The following is a 16,653-nucleotide window of genomic DNA, read 5'->3' on the forward strand; positions in this document are numbered from 1 at the left end:
ATACATGACTAAAATAAAAGATTTTAAGGTTAGTGCTCAAATTAAGGCATTAGAGAAATTAAAAACAGAATCAAGATTAAATTGTATTAAATGAAAATCCAAAGAAACGTTATATACAAGTAATGACTAAAATGGAAGAAAACAAAGTAAGGTTCCAACGTCGCGTATATATAACTTTCGTTAAATGTTAACGGTTGGTAGCTATATGAAAGCATTTAAATAGTTTAAGGGTCATATTAATACAAATTTAAAAATTATGGTAATTTAGAGTTCTTGTCCATAGTTGGGTGGTCATGTAGTGTACCCTTTTGATATCTTAATTGTATAGGTATTAGATAATATATAGTGATTTAGTAGAAGACTGGACCATGGCGTGACATTTTTGACCTTGAATCGTTGAAAATCATCTGCTACATTACATTCCCTTTTCCCAGTTTGAGAGGGCCAAGAAAGAGGATGGAGAAAGCTCTAATACAACCGGTAATTGCTGTTTTAATCTCTTCCTTAATCGCGATTAGATCCTATAGAAGAAAGTCTCTCGATTTATCCGGAGCTCTCGCCGGATTTCTCGTCATGACTATTCACTTCGCCGTTGGATACAGGTCTTTTCTTCTTCTTCTTCTTCTTCTTTTTTCTTTACTTGTATATTTTTTGTTTGGCTGCTAAGGAAGTCATCAATAAATGGGAATTTCAGGTTCGGTGCAATGTTGCTTGCCTTCTTCTTTACCTCATCGAAGCTTACCAAAGTTGGAGAAGAGAAGAAGCGACAAGTTGACGCTGATTTTAAGGAAGGAGGGCAAAGGAACTGGTAGATCATAGCTCTCTTAAAATCAACGAATTTTTATTTCAAAATTGGTTGTGAAAGTCAAGTGGGTAAAAAGATTGAGCAAAAAGGGAATGGAAGTGTTTAGCTTTTTGCAGTAATAATGAATCACGTGTTGTTGATGGAAGGATGATTTGTAAATTTAGAGATAGTCATTGCCTAATGAAATTTACCAGGAATTGAATGAGCTAATCTTGGTAGGTCAGGGTTGAAATTTTTGATGAGATAAAAAGAGGAAATATTCAAGAGCAATGATTTGAAGTTCCTTTTATGATGAATCTGAGTAAGAATTTGTGATATATTTGTAGTAGAAAAGGGTATATTGGTTTGTAGATTCTTTCTTTTGACTGTGTAATTCCTATTTTTCGTCATTTCAGGATACAAGTTTTTTTCAACAGCGGCATTGCAGCAGTTTTGTCTCTGGCTATTGGTAACCTCGCTGGATGGGAGGACAAGTGCCTGGACTCGAAAGAGTCGGTTCTTATCACGTCCTTAATTGGTGGTATTATTGGTCACTATTCTTGCTGCAATGGGGATACTTGGTCCTCAGAGCTTGGGGTTCTTAGCGAAGACCAGCCTCGGTTGATCACAACTTTTAAGGTAGGTATTCTTTCCCCAAATTTCGTGTAGGAACATATTGTTTTGGATTGTTGTCTATCTAGAGTCGCATTACCCTCCTCTCCAGTCTCCACTGTGGCCTGCTCTAAGTTACCAACAACGTTTCCCCTAACATATTGTTTTTCTGAAGATCAAATCAGAATCTATTCTGGAGAAATGTATCTGGTGGTTTTTCCTTTTAAGTTAAAGCAACTATCCAGTTGACATTCTACTCCAGGTTGCAACCTTCGTTGTCATGTTATTGATGAAGTCAATTTGGTTATTTCAAGGAACAATTATAAGTGAATAGGCATTCTTGATCACTTGGATATTGTCTTAAATGCATAATCACCAACCTGATATAATGGGAAAAGACTTTGCTTCTCTTGTTGTGTGTGTATATCAGCCTGTTCGAAAAGGCACAAATGGAGGTGTGACGAAAACAGGTCTTCTAGCAGCTTTGGCAGCAGGGAGTGTCATCGGTTTAACATTTGTTGTTTTCGGATTTTTCACTACAAGATGTTCAGATGGAATGGCCGTGAAACAGCTATTGGTTATACCCCTTTCAGCAGTGGCTGGACTTTTAGGAAGTCTCATAGATTCTCTGCTGGGAGCAACCCTTCAATTCAGTGGGTTCTGCACTGTCCGAAACAAGGTATATCGAATGCAATGCCGAAGATTTTTTTAAAACACGGGCCTTTAAAATGCAAAAAGATCTCCCAGCATGCCATGATAAGTAAACCATAAGCTTTTCTTCCATCATGATTTCATTTTTAAAGTCTCTTTGCAGGTTGTCGGAAAACCTGGACCAACAGTGAGGAAGATTTCAGGCCTTAACCTTCTCGACAACAATGCCGTGAACCTCGTCTCGGTACTACTGACCACACTGCTGACGTCAATTGCCTGCGTGTACATTTTCTGATTCCTTGATTCTGTTTAAGCGTAGACAGCACAGCATACTCTTGCGAGAATGTTGAAAGAATCTGATAAAATATATCCCATTTTTATCATGAACTTCTAAAATACTATTTATGTTCGAAGTATGTTAATTGCTATTAAAAATAAAGATTTTAAATCTATGTTTAATCTTTAAATGATGATTTTTAGTTATTTTATATAAAAATATGAAAAGGATAACAATAATATTATTAAGAGGTGGTGAGGCTGAAGCTCATGGGCATGAAGGAAAGATTTGGAGTCGGTTTAGTCGGGTCTTCTGTATAGAGTGGGATTCATGCATAGTTATAGGGTTGGGCTTGTTAGTTGTTGTGATGTACAGTTTTGAGTTAATTTTGGTCAAAATATTCATATTTATCCAAAAAAGTATTATAATAATGTGAAATAAGTATATTAATTACTACTATTCAAAATGAAGATTTTTAGTCATTTATCGAGTGAGTTAGCACACCTAACGTGTGACACCAAAATCTGTCATGAGATCAATAATAAGTTTGATTATACACACACACCAGGTGTGAAAGAAAACATTTCATATTTTAGGTAATGATGGTAAAGAGTTTGTTTATAAATTTATATTGATCTTGTATTCCATTATTAAGTACATTGAGGTAATGGTTTTTAGTTATGTTTATTAAAAATTATGTACTGTATACAATATACGCGAGTATTATACAAACATATTTTAAATAAATATTTAAATATAACTATAATATATATACAACAATTATGTATATAGAATGCAAATATTATATATGTATTATACATACGATAAGAATGTAATGGAGTAAACTATGTGGATATATATACATATTTATCTGGATAAACTATAATGGACGTCATTTATCCAACTTTTAAATGTTATGTTTTCAGCTATTTATGTTATCCATAAATTATAATTTAATCATCGAAGTGTTAACTCCCATTAGACATGTTAACAAAAAAAATTAATTTTAATTTAACTCATAAATTTTAGATATATTATTAATTTAGTCCCGACAACAACTCATATAACTAATCCAAGTTCCAACTTGAATTTAGAGAAAGGTTGATTGACGGATTCGTGATAAGAATGGAGAATGGAGATCGACAATGGGTTAGCCTTAGAAAGGCGTTGGACTGAGAGCGGTAGTAACGTCGGTAGTGGTGGAGTGAGACCAAAGCGTGTGCTTCAGCTAGCGATGGCAGATGAAGAAGGAAACTGGATGAGTTTTTTTTTTTTTATTAAGCTAAGATGATTATAAAATAATATCAGTCTTAAATGCTCTCAACCAAATGGACGAGCTTTGCTTTTTGATTGTAAAGAAAGAGGGAGGACTAAATTGATATTTTATCAAAATATTATATACAACGTCAGCGTGAAACAATAAACAAACCGTTATAACTATATCTATCATTTTCCCAACCGACACCAACTATATAAACGGTTGTTTGGAGTGAAGATTGAAGCAAGAAAGAAGATGGAGAGAAGTCTAATCGAGCCATTGATCGCTGTTTCATACTCTTCCTTAGTGGCGTTTAGATACTTGAGAATCAAGTACCTTGATTTCCCGGAGCTTTCGCCCTATTTCCCCTCATGACTGTTCACCTCGCTGCCGGATACAGGTCCTGTCCTTTCTTTTTTATTTTCTTCTTCTTTACATTGTTTGGCTGCCAAGAAAGTCGTCAAGAAACTGGAATTTCAAGTTCGGTGCAATGTTGCTGGTCTTCATCATTACTTCGTCCAAGTTAAGCAGATTTGGCTCTGATTTTAAGGAAGGTGGAAAAAGAAACTGGTACATTCATAACTCTCTTTCACAATGATTTGAACAATTGAACTTCAATATATATGATGATGGATATATTCAATTGAACTTGCAATTCCCCGATTTCTTCATTTTCAGGATACAAATCTTGTTCAATAGTGGTGTTGCGGCAGCTCTGTGTGTGGGACTTGGGAACCTAACTGGATGGGAGGACAATTGCCTGGACTCGAAAGAGTCGACTCTTGTCACGGTATTAATCGGCGGTATAATCGGTCATTAGTCTTGCCGCAATGGCGATTCTTGGTCCTCGGAGATAGGGTTTCTCAGGATTGCCCGACCGCGGTTGATCACCACTTTTAAGGTAGATATTCCTTCTTCCCAAATCTTATTTAAGACCTTATTGTTCTGGATATGGTTATCTAATGTAACAGTAAATGATTATCAGGGTGGTCAAAGGGGCACAAACGGAGGTGTGACGGAAATAGGACTCCTATAAGCATTGTCTGCGGGGACTACCATCGGTTTAACATTTGTCCTTGTCCAAATTTTCACCACAAGCTGTTCAGATGGACCGGCCATGAAGCAGCTATTGGTTATACCCGTTTCTGCCGTGGCCGGACTCTTCGGAAGCGTCATAGATTCTCCGCTGGGAGGAGCCCTTCAATTCCGCGGCTTCTGCCCCGTCCAAAACAAGGTATGTCCGATGCAAATAGGCCATGAAAATGGGAAACAATGTCCCAGCGGCACCAATATATATGATTTGTTGTTTAATCTCATTGCAGGTTGTTGGAAAGACTGGGCCAAGGGTGAGGAAGATTTCAGGCCTTAACTGTCTCGACAACAATGCCGTGGACCTCTTCTCGATACTACTGACCACGTTGCTGACTTCGATTGCCTGTGTTCATTTTCTGAAAACAAGCCTGAGAAAATGTATATCCATCCCATTCGCTGATTCGCACCATGAACTTCATATTTGGTGTACTCAACATACTGGGAAAACAGTTTTGTCATTTTATTATGCTTTTAGATGAAGATTACCATATCGTTTGACTGCTAAATTTGTGTTATTTTTCTGTCATGTGATATCAACTGATGTTGATAGTTTAATATCTAATGAACGAAATAATTAATTATAATAATTCGTATGAAATTTTTCAATTTCAAGAACCAAATTGACAGTGACGTGATAGTTAAAGCCAATTGTCGTACTAAACCTACCAGCAGAAAACTACAAGAACAAATCGCCATTGGCCAAGTTAAAGGCAGCCCTTACCGGAAAATAGACGCCTCCGTTTTAACTTTTTCTTTGTTCCCACTTTCTCCTTCATTCCCTTTACTCTTCTTATTAACCTCTCAAAATACCAGCTGAAAGAGCAAAGATATCTAAACATGGCTACCCCTCCCTATGAAGTCGATGAATGCCGAGGAGCCTTCGTGTTTACAGAGACGGCTCCATTTGGCGTTCTTCTAAGCCAAGCTTCAACGTTCCCGTCGACGATGATGGCTCCATCGTGTGGAAAGATGTCATCTTTGATCCTCATCACGACCTTCAGCTTAGGCTCTATAAGCCATCCTCACCTTCTTCATCTACTATGCTCCCGTTGACGATGATGGCTCCATCGTGTGGAAAGATGTCGTTTTTGCATTTGGGTCACGCGCATGGCCTAACTGTCAAAACTACTGCTTCCGCCTTGCTTCGGAGGAAGCTGTTGTGATTTTGCCGGATTATCGCTTGGCTCCGGAGAATAGGCTTCCGGCAGCCATTGAGGATGGTTACACGGCAGTGAAATGGCTCCAAGCGCAAGCTCTGGCTGCGAATCCTGATCCGTGTTCAGATGATGTAGCGGATTTTAGCAAGGTGTTCATATCGGGTAGCTCAGCCGGTGGTAATATCTCTCATAACTAAGCGGTCCAGCTAGGGCTGGTTCACCTGATTTGGCTCCGGTTCTGGTCCGAGGTTACGTGCTTTTAGTACCTTTCTTTGGAGGGACAGTGCTAACCACGTCGGAAGCTGAGGGTCCAAAAGAGGCCTTCCTTAATTTGGAGCTCATCGACAGGTTTTGGAGGTTATCAGCGCGGATCAGAGAGAATACCGATCGCCCGATAAATACATTTGGGCTGGTAAGTCGCAGTCATTACAGTAATATTGTTATGTAACGGTGCTTTTAAATAAGACGCCATAAAATTTGAACATAAAGCGGCGTTTACGGGTAAAATGCCACAAAATAAAGACATTAGCGACGATTGACTCTTATAAGGTGACGTTTTTCATAATAAACCCTGCAATTGCAATAGTTATGCATCTTAGCAGTGTTTTTGTAATAAACGCCACAATAGTTATGTACTTTAGTGATTTTTTTTATAAACGCCGTAATAGTCATTTACATTAGTGGTATTTTTGTAATAAACACCGCAATAGCGTTTTTACAGTAAATGCCACAATATTCATGCATTTTAACGGCATTTTTTATAAACGCCGCAATAATCATGTACTTTAGCTGTGTTTTTGTAATAAACGCCACAATTGTACAATCTTTTTAACCTACCAGGTTCCAAATCTCTAATTGTTTCATTCTCATTTTTCCTAATTTTCCTCTAATGCCTAGCCATCGCAATGAAGCCACCACCGTACAGCCTGTAATACCCTAATTTTGTCTTAAAATAAAAGAAAGAACAAAGTATAGGAACCAAGTTTGTAATATTTCCCTATTGTAATTTGGGGGCTTTAAAAACTAATCCAAAAGCAGATTTCACCCCCCCCCCCAATTTTGTAAGTCTTAAAACATAAATTAAAAAAAGGCTTTGATTCTCTCCTTCACGTTTTGCTTTCTTTCATTTTTTTATTTTTGTTACGTAAATGTGGTGGGGTGTAGGCATTGATTGTGGTTATGTGTCGCTGGTGGTTCTAGTGTAACATCTCGACCACCATGGATGGTGGTCGGAAAGACGAACGATACCCAAATAGGGTGTTTGAGTTCGACCGAGGAGTTAGAGTAAGTTAAAGGGGGTTTTGGATTCTTTTTTAGTCGGTTCGGTTTCACGGTTTGATTCGATGTTGGTTGGGGTATGTGAGGACTACTGGTTATGGTGGTTGTCGTTTGGCCGATGAGAAGGGGCCCTTGTGGCTGGTCGTGCGAGCAGAAAAGAGAGAAGAAGAGAAGTGTCTGTTTGTGTTTTTTTGGGTAAATTACCCATATGTCCTCGAGTTTTAGATTTTCTTTGCGTTTTAGTTACCTATTCAATGGGTAAATCACTCACAGGTCCTCCCAGCTCCAGTTTATTTTACACTTGGTCACTATGAGGGAAAAATTACCTCTAAGCCCCCCATATTTTAGTCCTTTTGCACTTCAGTCACTCATTTTTTATTTATATCGAATATACATGCAAATTTTACTAACTTTTAATTTGATCACTATTATGCTACGTTATTTATTTCTAACTACTAATTTTTCTTTTATTGCATATTAACTACTGACTTTTACTTTATTGCATTCTAACCATTGTTTATTTATTTATTTATGGTTTCTATTTTTCGATTCGACCTTGTGGTGACCAGATCCGGGGTATGATCTGCATTATTATGGTTCGGACTCTGCTAACTATTAACTTTTATTTTATTGCACTTTAATCATTGTTATTTATTTATTTATTGTTTCTAATATTCGATTCGACCTTGTGGTGACTCGATCTAGGGTATGATCCACATTATTATGGTTGAGACTCAACTAACTATTTACTTTTATTTTATTGCATTCTAACCATTGTTTATTTATTTATTTCTAATATTTAATTCTACCTTGTAGTGACCTGATTTGGGGTATGATCCACATTATTATGGTTCGGACTCTGCTAACCGCTAACTTGTCTAACAACTAACATTTTTAACCGCTAATTACTAATTGTTAACATTTTATTTATTTGTTGTTTTATTTCATGTTCGAACCATGTACGACCTTGCGACAATTCTTCCCGGGGTATGACTCGTCTCATTTACGGTACAGGATACATAATAAAATAATAACATTCTATTTTATTGCATTTTATTTCTTCCATTTAACTTTATGTACTTTTAAATTTATATTTTTTTTTCTTTATTTAATTTTAGTATTTACATTTTATTTGCTTTAATGTTCTAATCATTTATTTTTGTCTCTTTATTTTTCAATACTTTAATTTTATTCGTTTAATAATTGTGTTTTATTATCCATTTTTTTACTTCTATAATTTAGTTTGTGCTTAGTTAGATATTATTTCCTTACATTTTTACCATGTATGGATATTATATATTTATTCGTGTTATTTATGTATGTATATATTCTTTGTTCTTGGGAATTGGTTTCGAATTGATTGTACAAAATGATTGTTTCATTTATTTTTAACGCTTTTTTTATTCTAATATTTCAAGAACACTTATTTGTAGAATGGGCGTGGAAAACACTACTTGGTCAAAGTGAACTCGAAATAAATCAAATTTATTTTTTAAAGTGCTAATTAATTCGTTTTTATTCAAATGACGCAATGCATGTTTTTTTAATATTTTATTTTATGCAAATGCCGATATTCAATTTATATTCGATTCGCATTTTTTTATCGAGGAGGGAATATTCTTTTTAGACAAGAAATAGAAGAGATAGTCATCCCATCAGAGGATGAGCAAATCTCGATATTTCTTTTCGAATTAAATGATTTTTCCTAATAAATAATTCGAAACAAATTAGTTAAACTTTAATAAATGGATTATTTTCTAACTTTATATTCGATTTATAATTTCCATTACAACGACAATATATAAGCGACTAAGTACCAATTTTGGGCGCTGTGGGGTGCTAATCCTTCCCAACGCGTAATCGACTCCCTGACCTGTTAAATCGAATTTTTGGTAAACGCATACCAACTTTTGTCTTTTAAATTGTTTTCTAAATTGTTTTAAAAGATGTTTTTAGGTATTCGACCTACCTAACCCAAAGGTCGATGGCGACTCTAATTCAAAAATTTCAAATTAATTCAAAATAAAATTGCCAATTTTTTAATAAAGTTATAATTGTTTTTTAAACTTAATTGTTTAAAAAAAAAATTTATGACAGTTTGACGACTCTCCTGGGGACACTTTAGAGAGTCAGGCTGTAAGTCGCTTACATATTGTCGTTGTGGTGGAAATTATGAGTTTAAGTCTATAGTTAGCTTATGATTCATTTATTGAAACATTTTTTAATTTCTGTATTTTTATCTCAGTAACGTTTAATTTATGTTTTCAGCTTTGTCAAGGTTTTTATCAATATTTTTTCTCTTTTTATTTTGAGTCAAAGGTTTGTACATTCCTTCTTAGACACATCACAAGAATTTACATGACATGAGCTCTAGACTAGAGCTTCGTTCCAAATAAGTTGGGGTGAATGATTTCCTCTCATAAGAATTTATTCTTCGTATGAGTTTTAGCAAATAACCTCTGAGATACATATGTCTTATACATTCGTAGGGATTTATTCCTCGTATGGGTATAAGGAAGTGAATCCCCTCGAATTGAACTCGGTCCATTTATGTCTGTAATGGGTTAGGATTGAGGGTTTGGTAGCCCAAGGGGACACCGACATCAAGGACAATTCGAGTACCCTTTCCTCATAGAGCCGAAATCATGCATATAGTGAACCGTAGAAAGGTCACCCTAGGTATAGCCATATCAAACCTCTGTTCATCAGTAGGTACCCAAAATAGTTATACACGAATGAGGAGCATTTCTAAACCTTTACTTTTTGCTTTAAGTTCATAGAATATTTTTTTTTTCCGAATAAAAACATGCTAACTAGATACCATGCGGTTAGGATTATTTTCTTGAAAATAAATCATTTTGGGTAGAAAACATGTTCGGTAGGATTACTATATAATACAAGCATGCTTGGGTAGATGCCATGATTGGGTAGGTGTTGTATTTATTTTTATAGCATCTTTTAATTTTATTGATTATCTTGCCCGTACTAACTTATTTCTTTTCTTTTGTTTGTGTCATTTTTCATCCTTTTTGCATTGCATATAATGCAAAAGTGTTGGTCTGCAAGGGGATATTTAAGAGAAAATTTTCATAGGGAGAGGTAAAAGTTTTCAATCAAGTAGTCGCGTACACAGACATGCATCGAAGGCTAAAAGAAGTTCAGAGAGTAGAAGAAGGAGACTTGCTCGAAGATCGTGCAATATTCGAGACTAGAAAGATGATACATTGATCCTAGGAGTAATCCAGCAGTAGAGTCTTATCTATGATCGTTTCATCGCTAACCACCAAATAGTGACGCACTCACTTCAGCACCGTAGGGGCATTAACGGAGTTAGGTTACATAGCGCTTGAAGGGTATCATTTTCAAGGACGAAGATCCGAGACGAAGAATTGACCCACTTCAGACTCAACATCTAGGCGAAAGCATGTCTGTAACATGGATTGTCTTGTAATGTGAAGACTTTTATCTTTGGTGAAAATTATTCTATGATATTCATTGTTGGGATCAATACTTTTTGCATATGCACTTGCATATTTTCACATGCATCATTCACGAGCACATGGGGATTAATTCATGGAGAATTCGATGGATGTGATCCTGATCACGTGACACCACATTGAGAATGGAAGCAAGATTCGAACAATTAAAGGAATAAGCTAAAATCAGTACGGTGGGAGCATATTTAGTCGGTCATAGGGCTGACCCTTATAAGATGAGTTGAGAAAAGAGTCAATTTGATCCAATTCCAATTACCTAAGAGGAATTACTTCCAACGCTGGTTGAGAAGAATCTTGTGACTCTCTTTTAGTCCAAGCAAAAAAAAAGGTCCCCATATCCTGAGGGCTACGATGTTGATTTCGTATGCAGCTATCACATAGGAAGCTTAGGATATTCTATTGAGAAGTGTGAGACAATGAAGTAAGGTCCAGAACCTTACTAATTCAGGGGCATGGACATTCGAAGAATGTTGGGGCATTTTGATGTTAATCAAGAAGAGATCTTTGCATCTATCATGAATCTTCCTTGCACTTGCATTAAGAGCATTGTTTTGTTTGAAATTGTTTTTTTGTTCTGTCTTTAATATTAGCTTAAATATTTTTTTAAAATCTTTTGATGATTGAACTTATGTTACCTTCTAAGGTTGAATAATTGAACGAGTTTTAATCTTGTAGTTCTTCAAATATCAAATGAATTACGGATTCTCTTAATTCTTCAAGAATTATATTTTTTTACATATGAAAAGATTAGACATTTTTTATACCATCTAAAACCATAAATAAAATCTCCTAATTCTTTACCTGAAATAATTTATGGTCATACCAAAAGACCAAATTTTGACATTACCTTTATTTGAGACTTTTAAACATTGCCTTTATCTCTTTTGAGACACAAAAAGTCATACCCTTACCTTTTGTTGAGCCAATAAAGTCACACCATCGTCTTCTTAGACGCAACATCGACATTTTCTACTAATAAAACCTAAGGTATTGGGTACAAGATGTTCACTTGAACGTGAACCTTCCTACAAGAAGACACAACGTGGGGGCATCTCGCATCAATTTTCTGAAAATGAGCCTGAAAAATAGAGACATGCTAGAAGCAATAAGAAGAAAAAAGAGAGGAAATTAATTCAAAATAATTTTATCATGCATTAATTACATTGTTCTCACATGAATAAATTTAATCTTGAAAATCTATCCCCCTGGGGATACCTCTCCTGCAAGGACTTCTGTGTATGAAATGATGAATGACTTTCTTTCATTATCCATTCATAAAACGAGAAAATATATATCCCTTGTGTCCCCATTTGAGGTTGAATTATATTTTCTTTTGATTCAACCCTAACCAAGGATCACTCTCTACACTAGGGGCCATATGAAGAAAATCTGCTCGCATGAGTGAAGACCACCAATCCAGAAAAGATACCGAAATGTGAACCAAATGAAAAGTGTAAAGATTAAATCAAAGCAAAGAGAAAAGAAGAAAAGAAAAAAAGCAAAGAGAAAAAAATAAAGAAATAAGAAAGAAAAAAAAGACAAGAAGCACATGCAAAGATTCCCTCGAGTCAAATGACGCATCGAGCTTCAAACCATAAGATTGATCAAGTACAAATAGTTCAAAGATCCAATTCACTAGAAGATCATAGAACATCCAGAGAAAATAAAGGACGCATGCGAGTAGACTCAAATCGAGCAAGACAAGATTGAATGCATCAGAATGAATTGATCATTGGTTTAATTACTCTTAAGCACTTGTTTGGGCCAATTTATCCATTTCTTTCGTAACCGTGAACCATAGCCTACATTACGTGCCTTAAAAGTTCTTTCTAATCATATATGGATTTCTAAACATAAGAGACTATCTTTAGATTTCATCCCGCCCATCAGGATTAATCTTTTATTTACAAAAGGTTTTTCTAAAATCTTTAATGCATGATAGAGAAAAAAATGACAAATAGGGGTTCAAGACATAAAATTTTGAATAACGTCTTGAAACCAAAGGAGGATTCGAGTTCAAAACTGAACATATGACTCGAATATAAAGACTGTGTAGCTGTTGTATAGAAGGCGATCTCGTAAATCCCTTGATAAGACATTGCATAACCTGAATGTGCTCATGAGAGCTGAGAGCCGGAGAACACTTATGGTAGATAAACACAGAAGCTACTCCATCAGATTAGTGAACATCAAAGAAACGAGAATACCAAACCCTTGACCAAAGACATCAGCCTGAGACATTTTATCCTCTCATTACTTAACCATACCTCAAAGATAGCATTAATCCTAACACTTGACAAATAGCTATACTTTATTTTGAAGGATTAAAAGTGTAATTAATTCTTTGATATCCAATGAACTCTTGTTTTATGATTTGTTTCAATTGAGAAATCTAGAAAATGGGTAATATTTTTTCAAAAATTGTGATTAAACATTTTTCAAAATTATTTTAATTGATATTTTTCAAAATTTTTAAAATAAAAGGAGAAGAAAAACATTTTCAAACAAGACAATCTCTCTGGAGTAGATCTTGGCAGTTGACATGTGACTCTCAGACACAAAGCTCATGCTTAGAATCAATGTTGAAGCAAGAAATGATGAATGTTGGGGTATTTTTGGAGGCTCGTGTCATCTAGGAGTACAACATCATTGAATTGTGCATACATCAATGAGTTAGAATAATGTGAGAAGAATGAAAATGGTGAAGCAGAGACAGTGAGGGTTAATATATAACAGTTTTGTCCATTATCACAACATACAATTGCATTATTCTGGTGATTTCCCATGCATTAATGATTGTAAACCAAAGAGTCCCACTTATATTCCCACTGATATTTGTTCTTTGGTGTCCCTGCAACGCTATACAAAAGCACTGGACACAATGCGAAGAGCTTCCTTGGTTGAAAAGTCTAGACAGAAGCCACATGAAAAGATGAATAAGTTGTCGAATATTTGAGAACATCCAAACTTCATGGAGCTCCATAGTTCCTCCTTTGTGTTTCATCTGATAAGGAAAATTCTGATATCTATGAGTCTTGTCGAGTTTGACAGAGTCACACAGTATATGGCTCTAACTAGGATCAATGATCAGTACCTTACAAATTTGTTTCTAAAAAAAATCAATGCAAAGCTTGGAGGACTGAATTCGATATCAACAATTGAGCAAACAACATTCAGTTACAGTTGTTTCTAGTGTTCCAACTATCATCCTTGGTATAGAGATATGTCTCATGGTTTTCTGGGGCAGTCTAATATTCTATCAATTGCTGCAGTAGCCAGCTCCAAGCAGTGGTCTTTGATTTCCTGTTAGGACAACTGTGCGTACACAATCTATGAAGCTTGAAATGATATATTCTCTTTTCAAAACCATCTGGCAGGGATGATGATGGTATTATGAGGGAAGCTATACTGGATTTATATACAAGTCCAGACAAAGGAAGCCAAATTCATCAGGGGCAAAATTTACTGGGACAAGAAGAAATTGTCACGAATCCATATTTGCCAGGATGCACGCTGGTGCAAGCAAAGAATGAAGATTGTCCATGCAATCATTCCCACCATTGATCAATAAAACATACATCAACATATACATACATGTTACATGAAATTTGCATATTTGTATCAAACATTCATCATCATGTGCAATAAAGGATTTGATTTTCCCTCTCATGAGGATACTTTTAAAAAAAATCACTTGAAATCTTGTCTCTATTAAAGACATTTTGCCTCTCATGAGAACAAATTCAATAATTCATCAAATCAAACACATAAAATAAACTTCATCTCGACATCCATTATAACATCCAATATAGTCATTCATAAATGCATATTATTTTATTGATCTTTCAGGAAATAAAAGTTTGGAAATGACCAGATGTGTCTAACTTTAAGGAACAATGTCATCCATAGATTTGACATCCTGAAGTCAAAGATAAAATCTTCTAAATGCATTTCCTCAACATGCAGGAGCATGCATATTGTCTGTAGCCTTTGAGATTGTTTCTCTCGAAACAAAGTGTCATCTCGTTAGAGACAAGTTTTCTCTAAAAACAAATATTGTCTCGCTTGAGACAGTTTCTCTCAAAACAAACTTTGTCTCACTTGAGATAGTCTTTCTTAAGATACGAACATTTGATATTGTTTTTCCTCAAAACAAATTCCATCTCTTTGAGATTGTTTCCCTTGAAACAAATTTCGTCTCTCTTGAGACAGTTTCTCTCGAAACATAAAAACATTGAGATTGTTTTCCTTGAAACAAATTTCGTCTCTCTTGAGACAGTTTCTCTTGAAACATAAATCTTTGAGATTATTTCCCTTGAAACAAATTTTGTTTCTCTTGAGACAATTTATATCGAAACATAAAAACATTGAGATTGTTTCTCTTGGAACAAGTTTTGTCTCCCTTGAGACAGTTTCTCTTGAAACAAATTATCCCTAAAGATGGCCAAATTTCCTCATCAGGTAGGAACAATGTCATCCACTGAGCAGATCTCCTCATCACGTAGAAGTAGTGTCACCCTTAGATAACCAGACTTCCTCATCATGTAGGAATTGCGTTATCTCCATTATCCCTAATGATGACCAAACGTCCTCATCACGTAGGAACAGTGTCATCCACCAACAAAATCTCCTCGTCACGTAGGAGTCACTTCACCCTTAGATAGCCAAACTTCCTCATCACGTAGGAACCGTGTTATCTCTATTATCCCTAAAGATGGCCAGACGTCCTATTCACGTAGGAATAGTTTCATCTACCGACCATATCTCTTCATTACATAGGAGCAGCGTCACCTTTAGATAACCAGATTTCCTCATCACATAGGAACCGTGTTGTCTCCAAAATTACCTAAAAATGACTAGAACTCTTCATCGTGGATGAGCAGTGTCGTCTTCAATAACAAAATTATCTCCAGATTGACCCGACTTCCTCAACGAGAATGAATAGTGTCATCTTCAGTAAACAATTTACTTGAAAACGGCTGTAACTCTTCAACATGTATGAGCAGTGTAGTCTTCAACACCAAATTATCTCAAGATTGACTCGACTTCCTCAACGAGAAGGAATAGTGTCATCTTCAGCAAACAATTTACCTGAAAGCAACCAGAACTCTTCAACATGTATCAGTAATGTTGTCTTCAACACCAAATTATCTCCAGATTGACCCGACATCCTCAACATGAAGGAACAATGTCATTTTTAAATCCTCTATTTTCAGACAAAGAATTGGAGCTCCAGATACGAAGCAAACATCGTAGCTAGACAAAATTAGGCCATTATTTGTCTTTGTTTCGTCATTGTTTACACAACAGACGAGCAAAGAGGGAGCTGTAATACCCTAATTTTTTCTTAAAATAAAAGAAGAAACAAAATACAGGGACCAAGTTTGTAATATTTCTCAATTGTAATTTGGGGGCTTTAAAAGCCAATCCAAAAGCAGATTTTAGCCCCCTCCCATTTTGTAAGTCTTAAAACATAAATAAAAAAGAGGGCTCTGGTTCTCTCTTTCATTATTTTTTTCCCGTTACGTAAATGTGGTGGGGTGTAAGCATTGGTTGTGGTTATGGGTCACCAGTGGTTCCAGTGTAACGTCCCGACCACTATGGATGGTGGTCAGAAAGATGAACGATACCCAAATAGGGTGTTTGAGTTCAATCGAGGAGTTAGAGTAAGGTAAAGGGGGTTTTGGTTTCTTTTTTAGTCGGTTTGGGTTTCACGGTTTGATTCGGGGTTGGTTGGGGTATGTGAGGATCATCGATTATGGTGGTCGTCGTTTGGCCAGTGAGAGGGGGCCCTTGTGGCCGGTCGTGCGAGCAGAAAAGAGAGAAGAATGGAAGTGTCTGTTTGTGTTTTTTTTTTGGGCAAATTACCCATAGGTTCTCGAGTTTTAGATTTTCCTTGCGTTTTAGTTACCTATTCAGTGGGTAAATCACCCACAGTTCCTCCCAGCTCCAGCTTATTTTACACTTTGTCAGTATCAGGGGAAAATTACCTTTAAGCTCCTGTGTTTTAGTCCTTTTGCACTTCAACCACTCATTTTTTTATTTAT

At 35.8% G+C, this 16,653-nt stretch overlaps 1 protein-coding gene and 1 pseudogene across 1 annotated transcript; both read left to right on the top strand.

Annotated features, from left to right (window-relative positions):
- The first annotated feature begins 400 nt into the window (after positions 1–400).
- LOC120180013 (protein PGR-like) lies at positions 401–2,416 on the top strand. The gene is made up of 5 exons (XM_039185450.1): positions 401–602; positions 695–808; positions 1,201–1,423; positions 1,827–2,075; positions 2,211–2,416. Exons 1-5 carry the CDS (start codon positions 457–459, stop codon positions 2,340–2,342), a joined length of 864 nt encoding a protein of 287 aa, XP_039041381.1. The 5' UTR covers positions 401–456; the 3' UTR covers positions 2,343–2,416.
- Positions 2,417–3,837: 1,421 nt separating this feature from the next.
- Positions 3,838–6,279, top strand: LOC120180029 (annotated as a pseudogene).
- The last annotated feature ends 10,374 nt before the right edge of the window (positions 6,280–16,653 follow it).

This window comes from Hibiscus syriacus, unplaced genomic scaffold (assembly GCF_006381635.1).
Source record: "Hibiscus syriacus cultivar Baekdansim isolate YM2019G1 unplaced genomic scaffold, ASM638163v2 tig00112487_pilon, whole genome shotgun sequence".
Taxonomy (NCBI): Eukaryota; Viridiplantae; Streptophyta; class Magnoliopsida; order Malvales; family Malvaceae; genus Hibiscus; species Hibiscus syriacus.

Excerpts from the sequence above, each read along its gene's own strand:
- LOC120180013 (XM_039185450.1), top strand. The coding sequence starts at position 457 with ATGGAGAAAGCTCTAATACAACCGGTAATTGCTGTTTTAATCTCTTCC. Across the intron at positions 603-694 it reads CACTTCGCCGTTGGATACAG|GTTCGGTGCAATGTTGCTTG; the intron begins GTCTTTTCTTCT and ends TGGGAATTTCAG. Across the intron at positions 2,076-2,210 it reads TCTGCACTGTCCGAAACAAG|GTTGTCGGAAAACCTGGACC; the intron begins GTATATCGAATG and ends GTCTCTTTGCAG.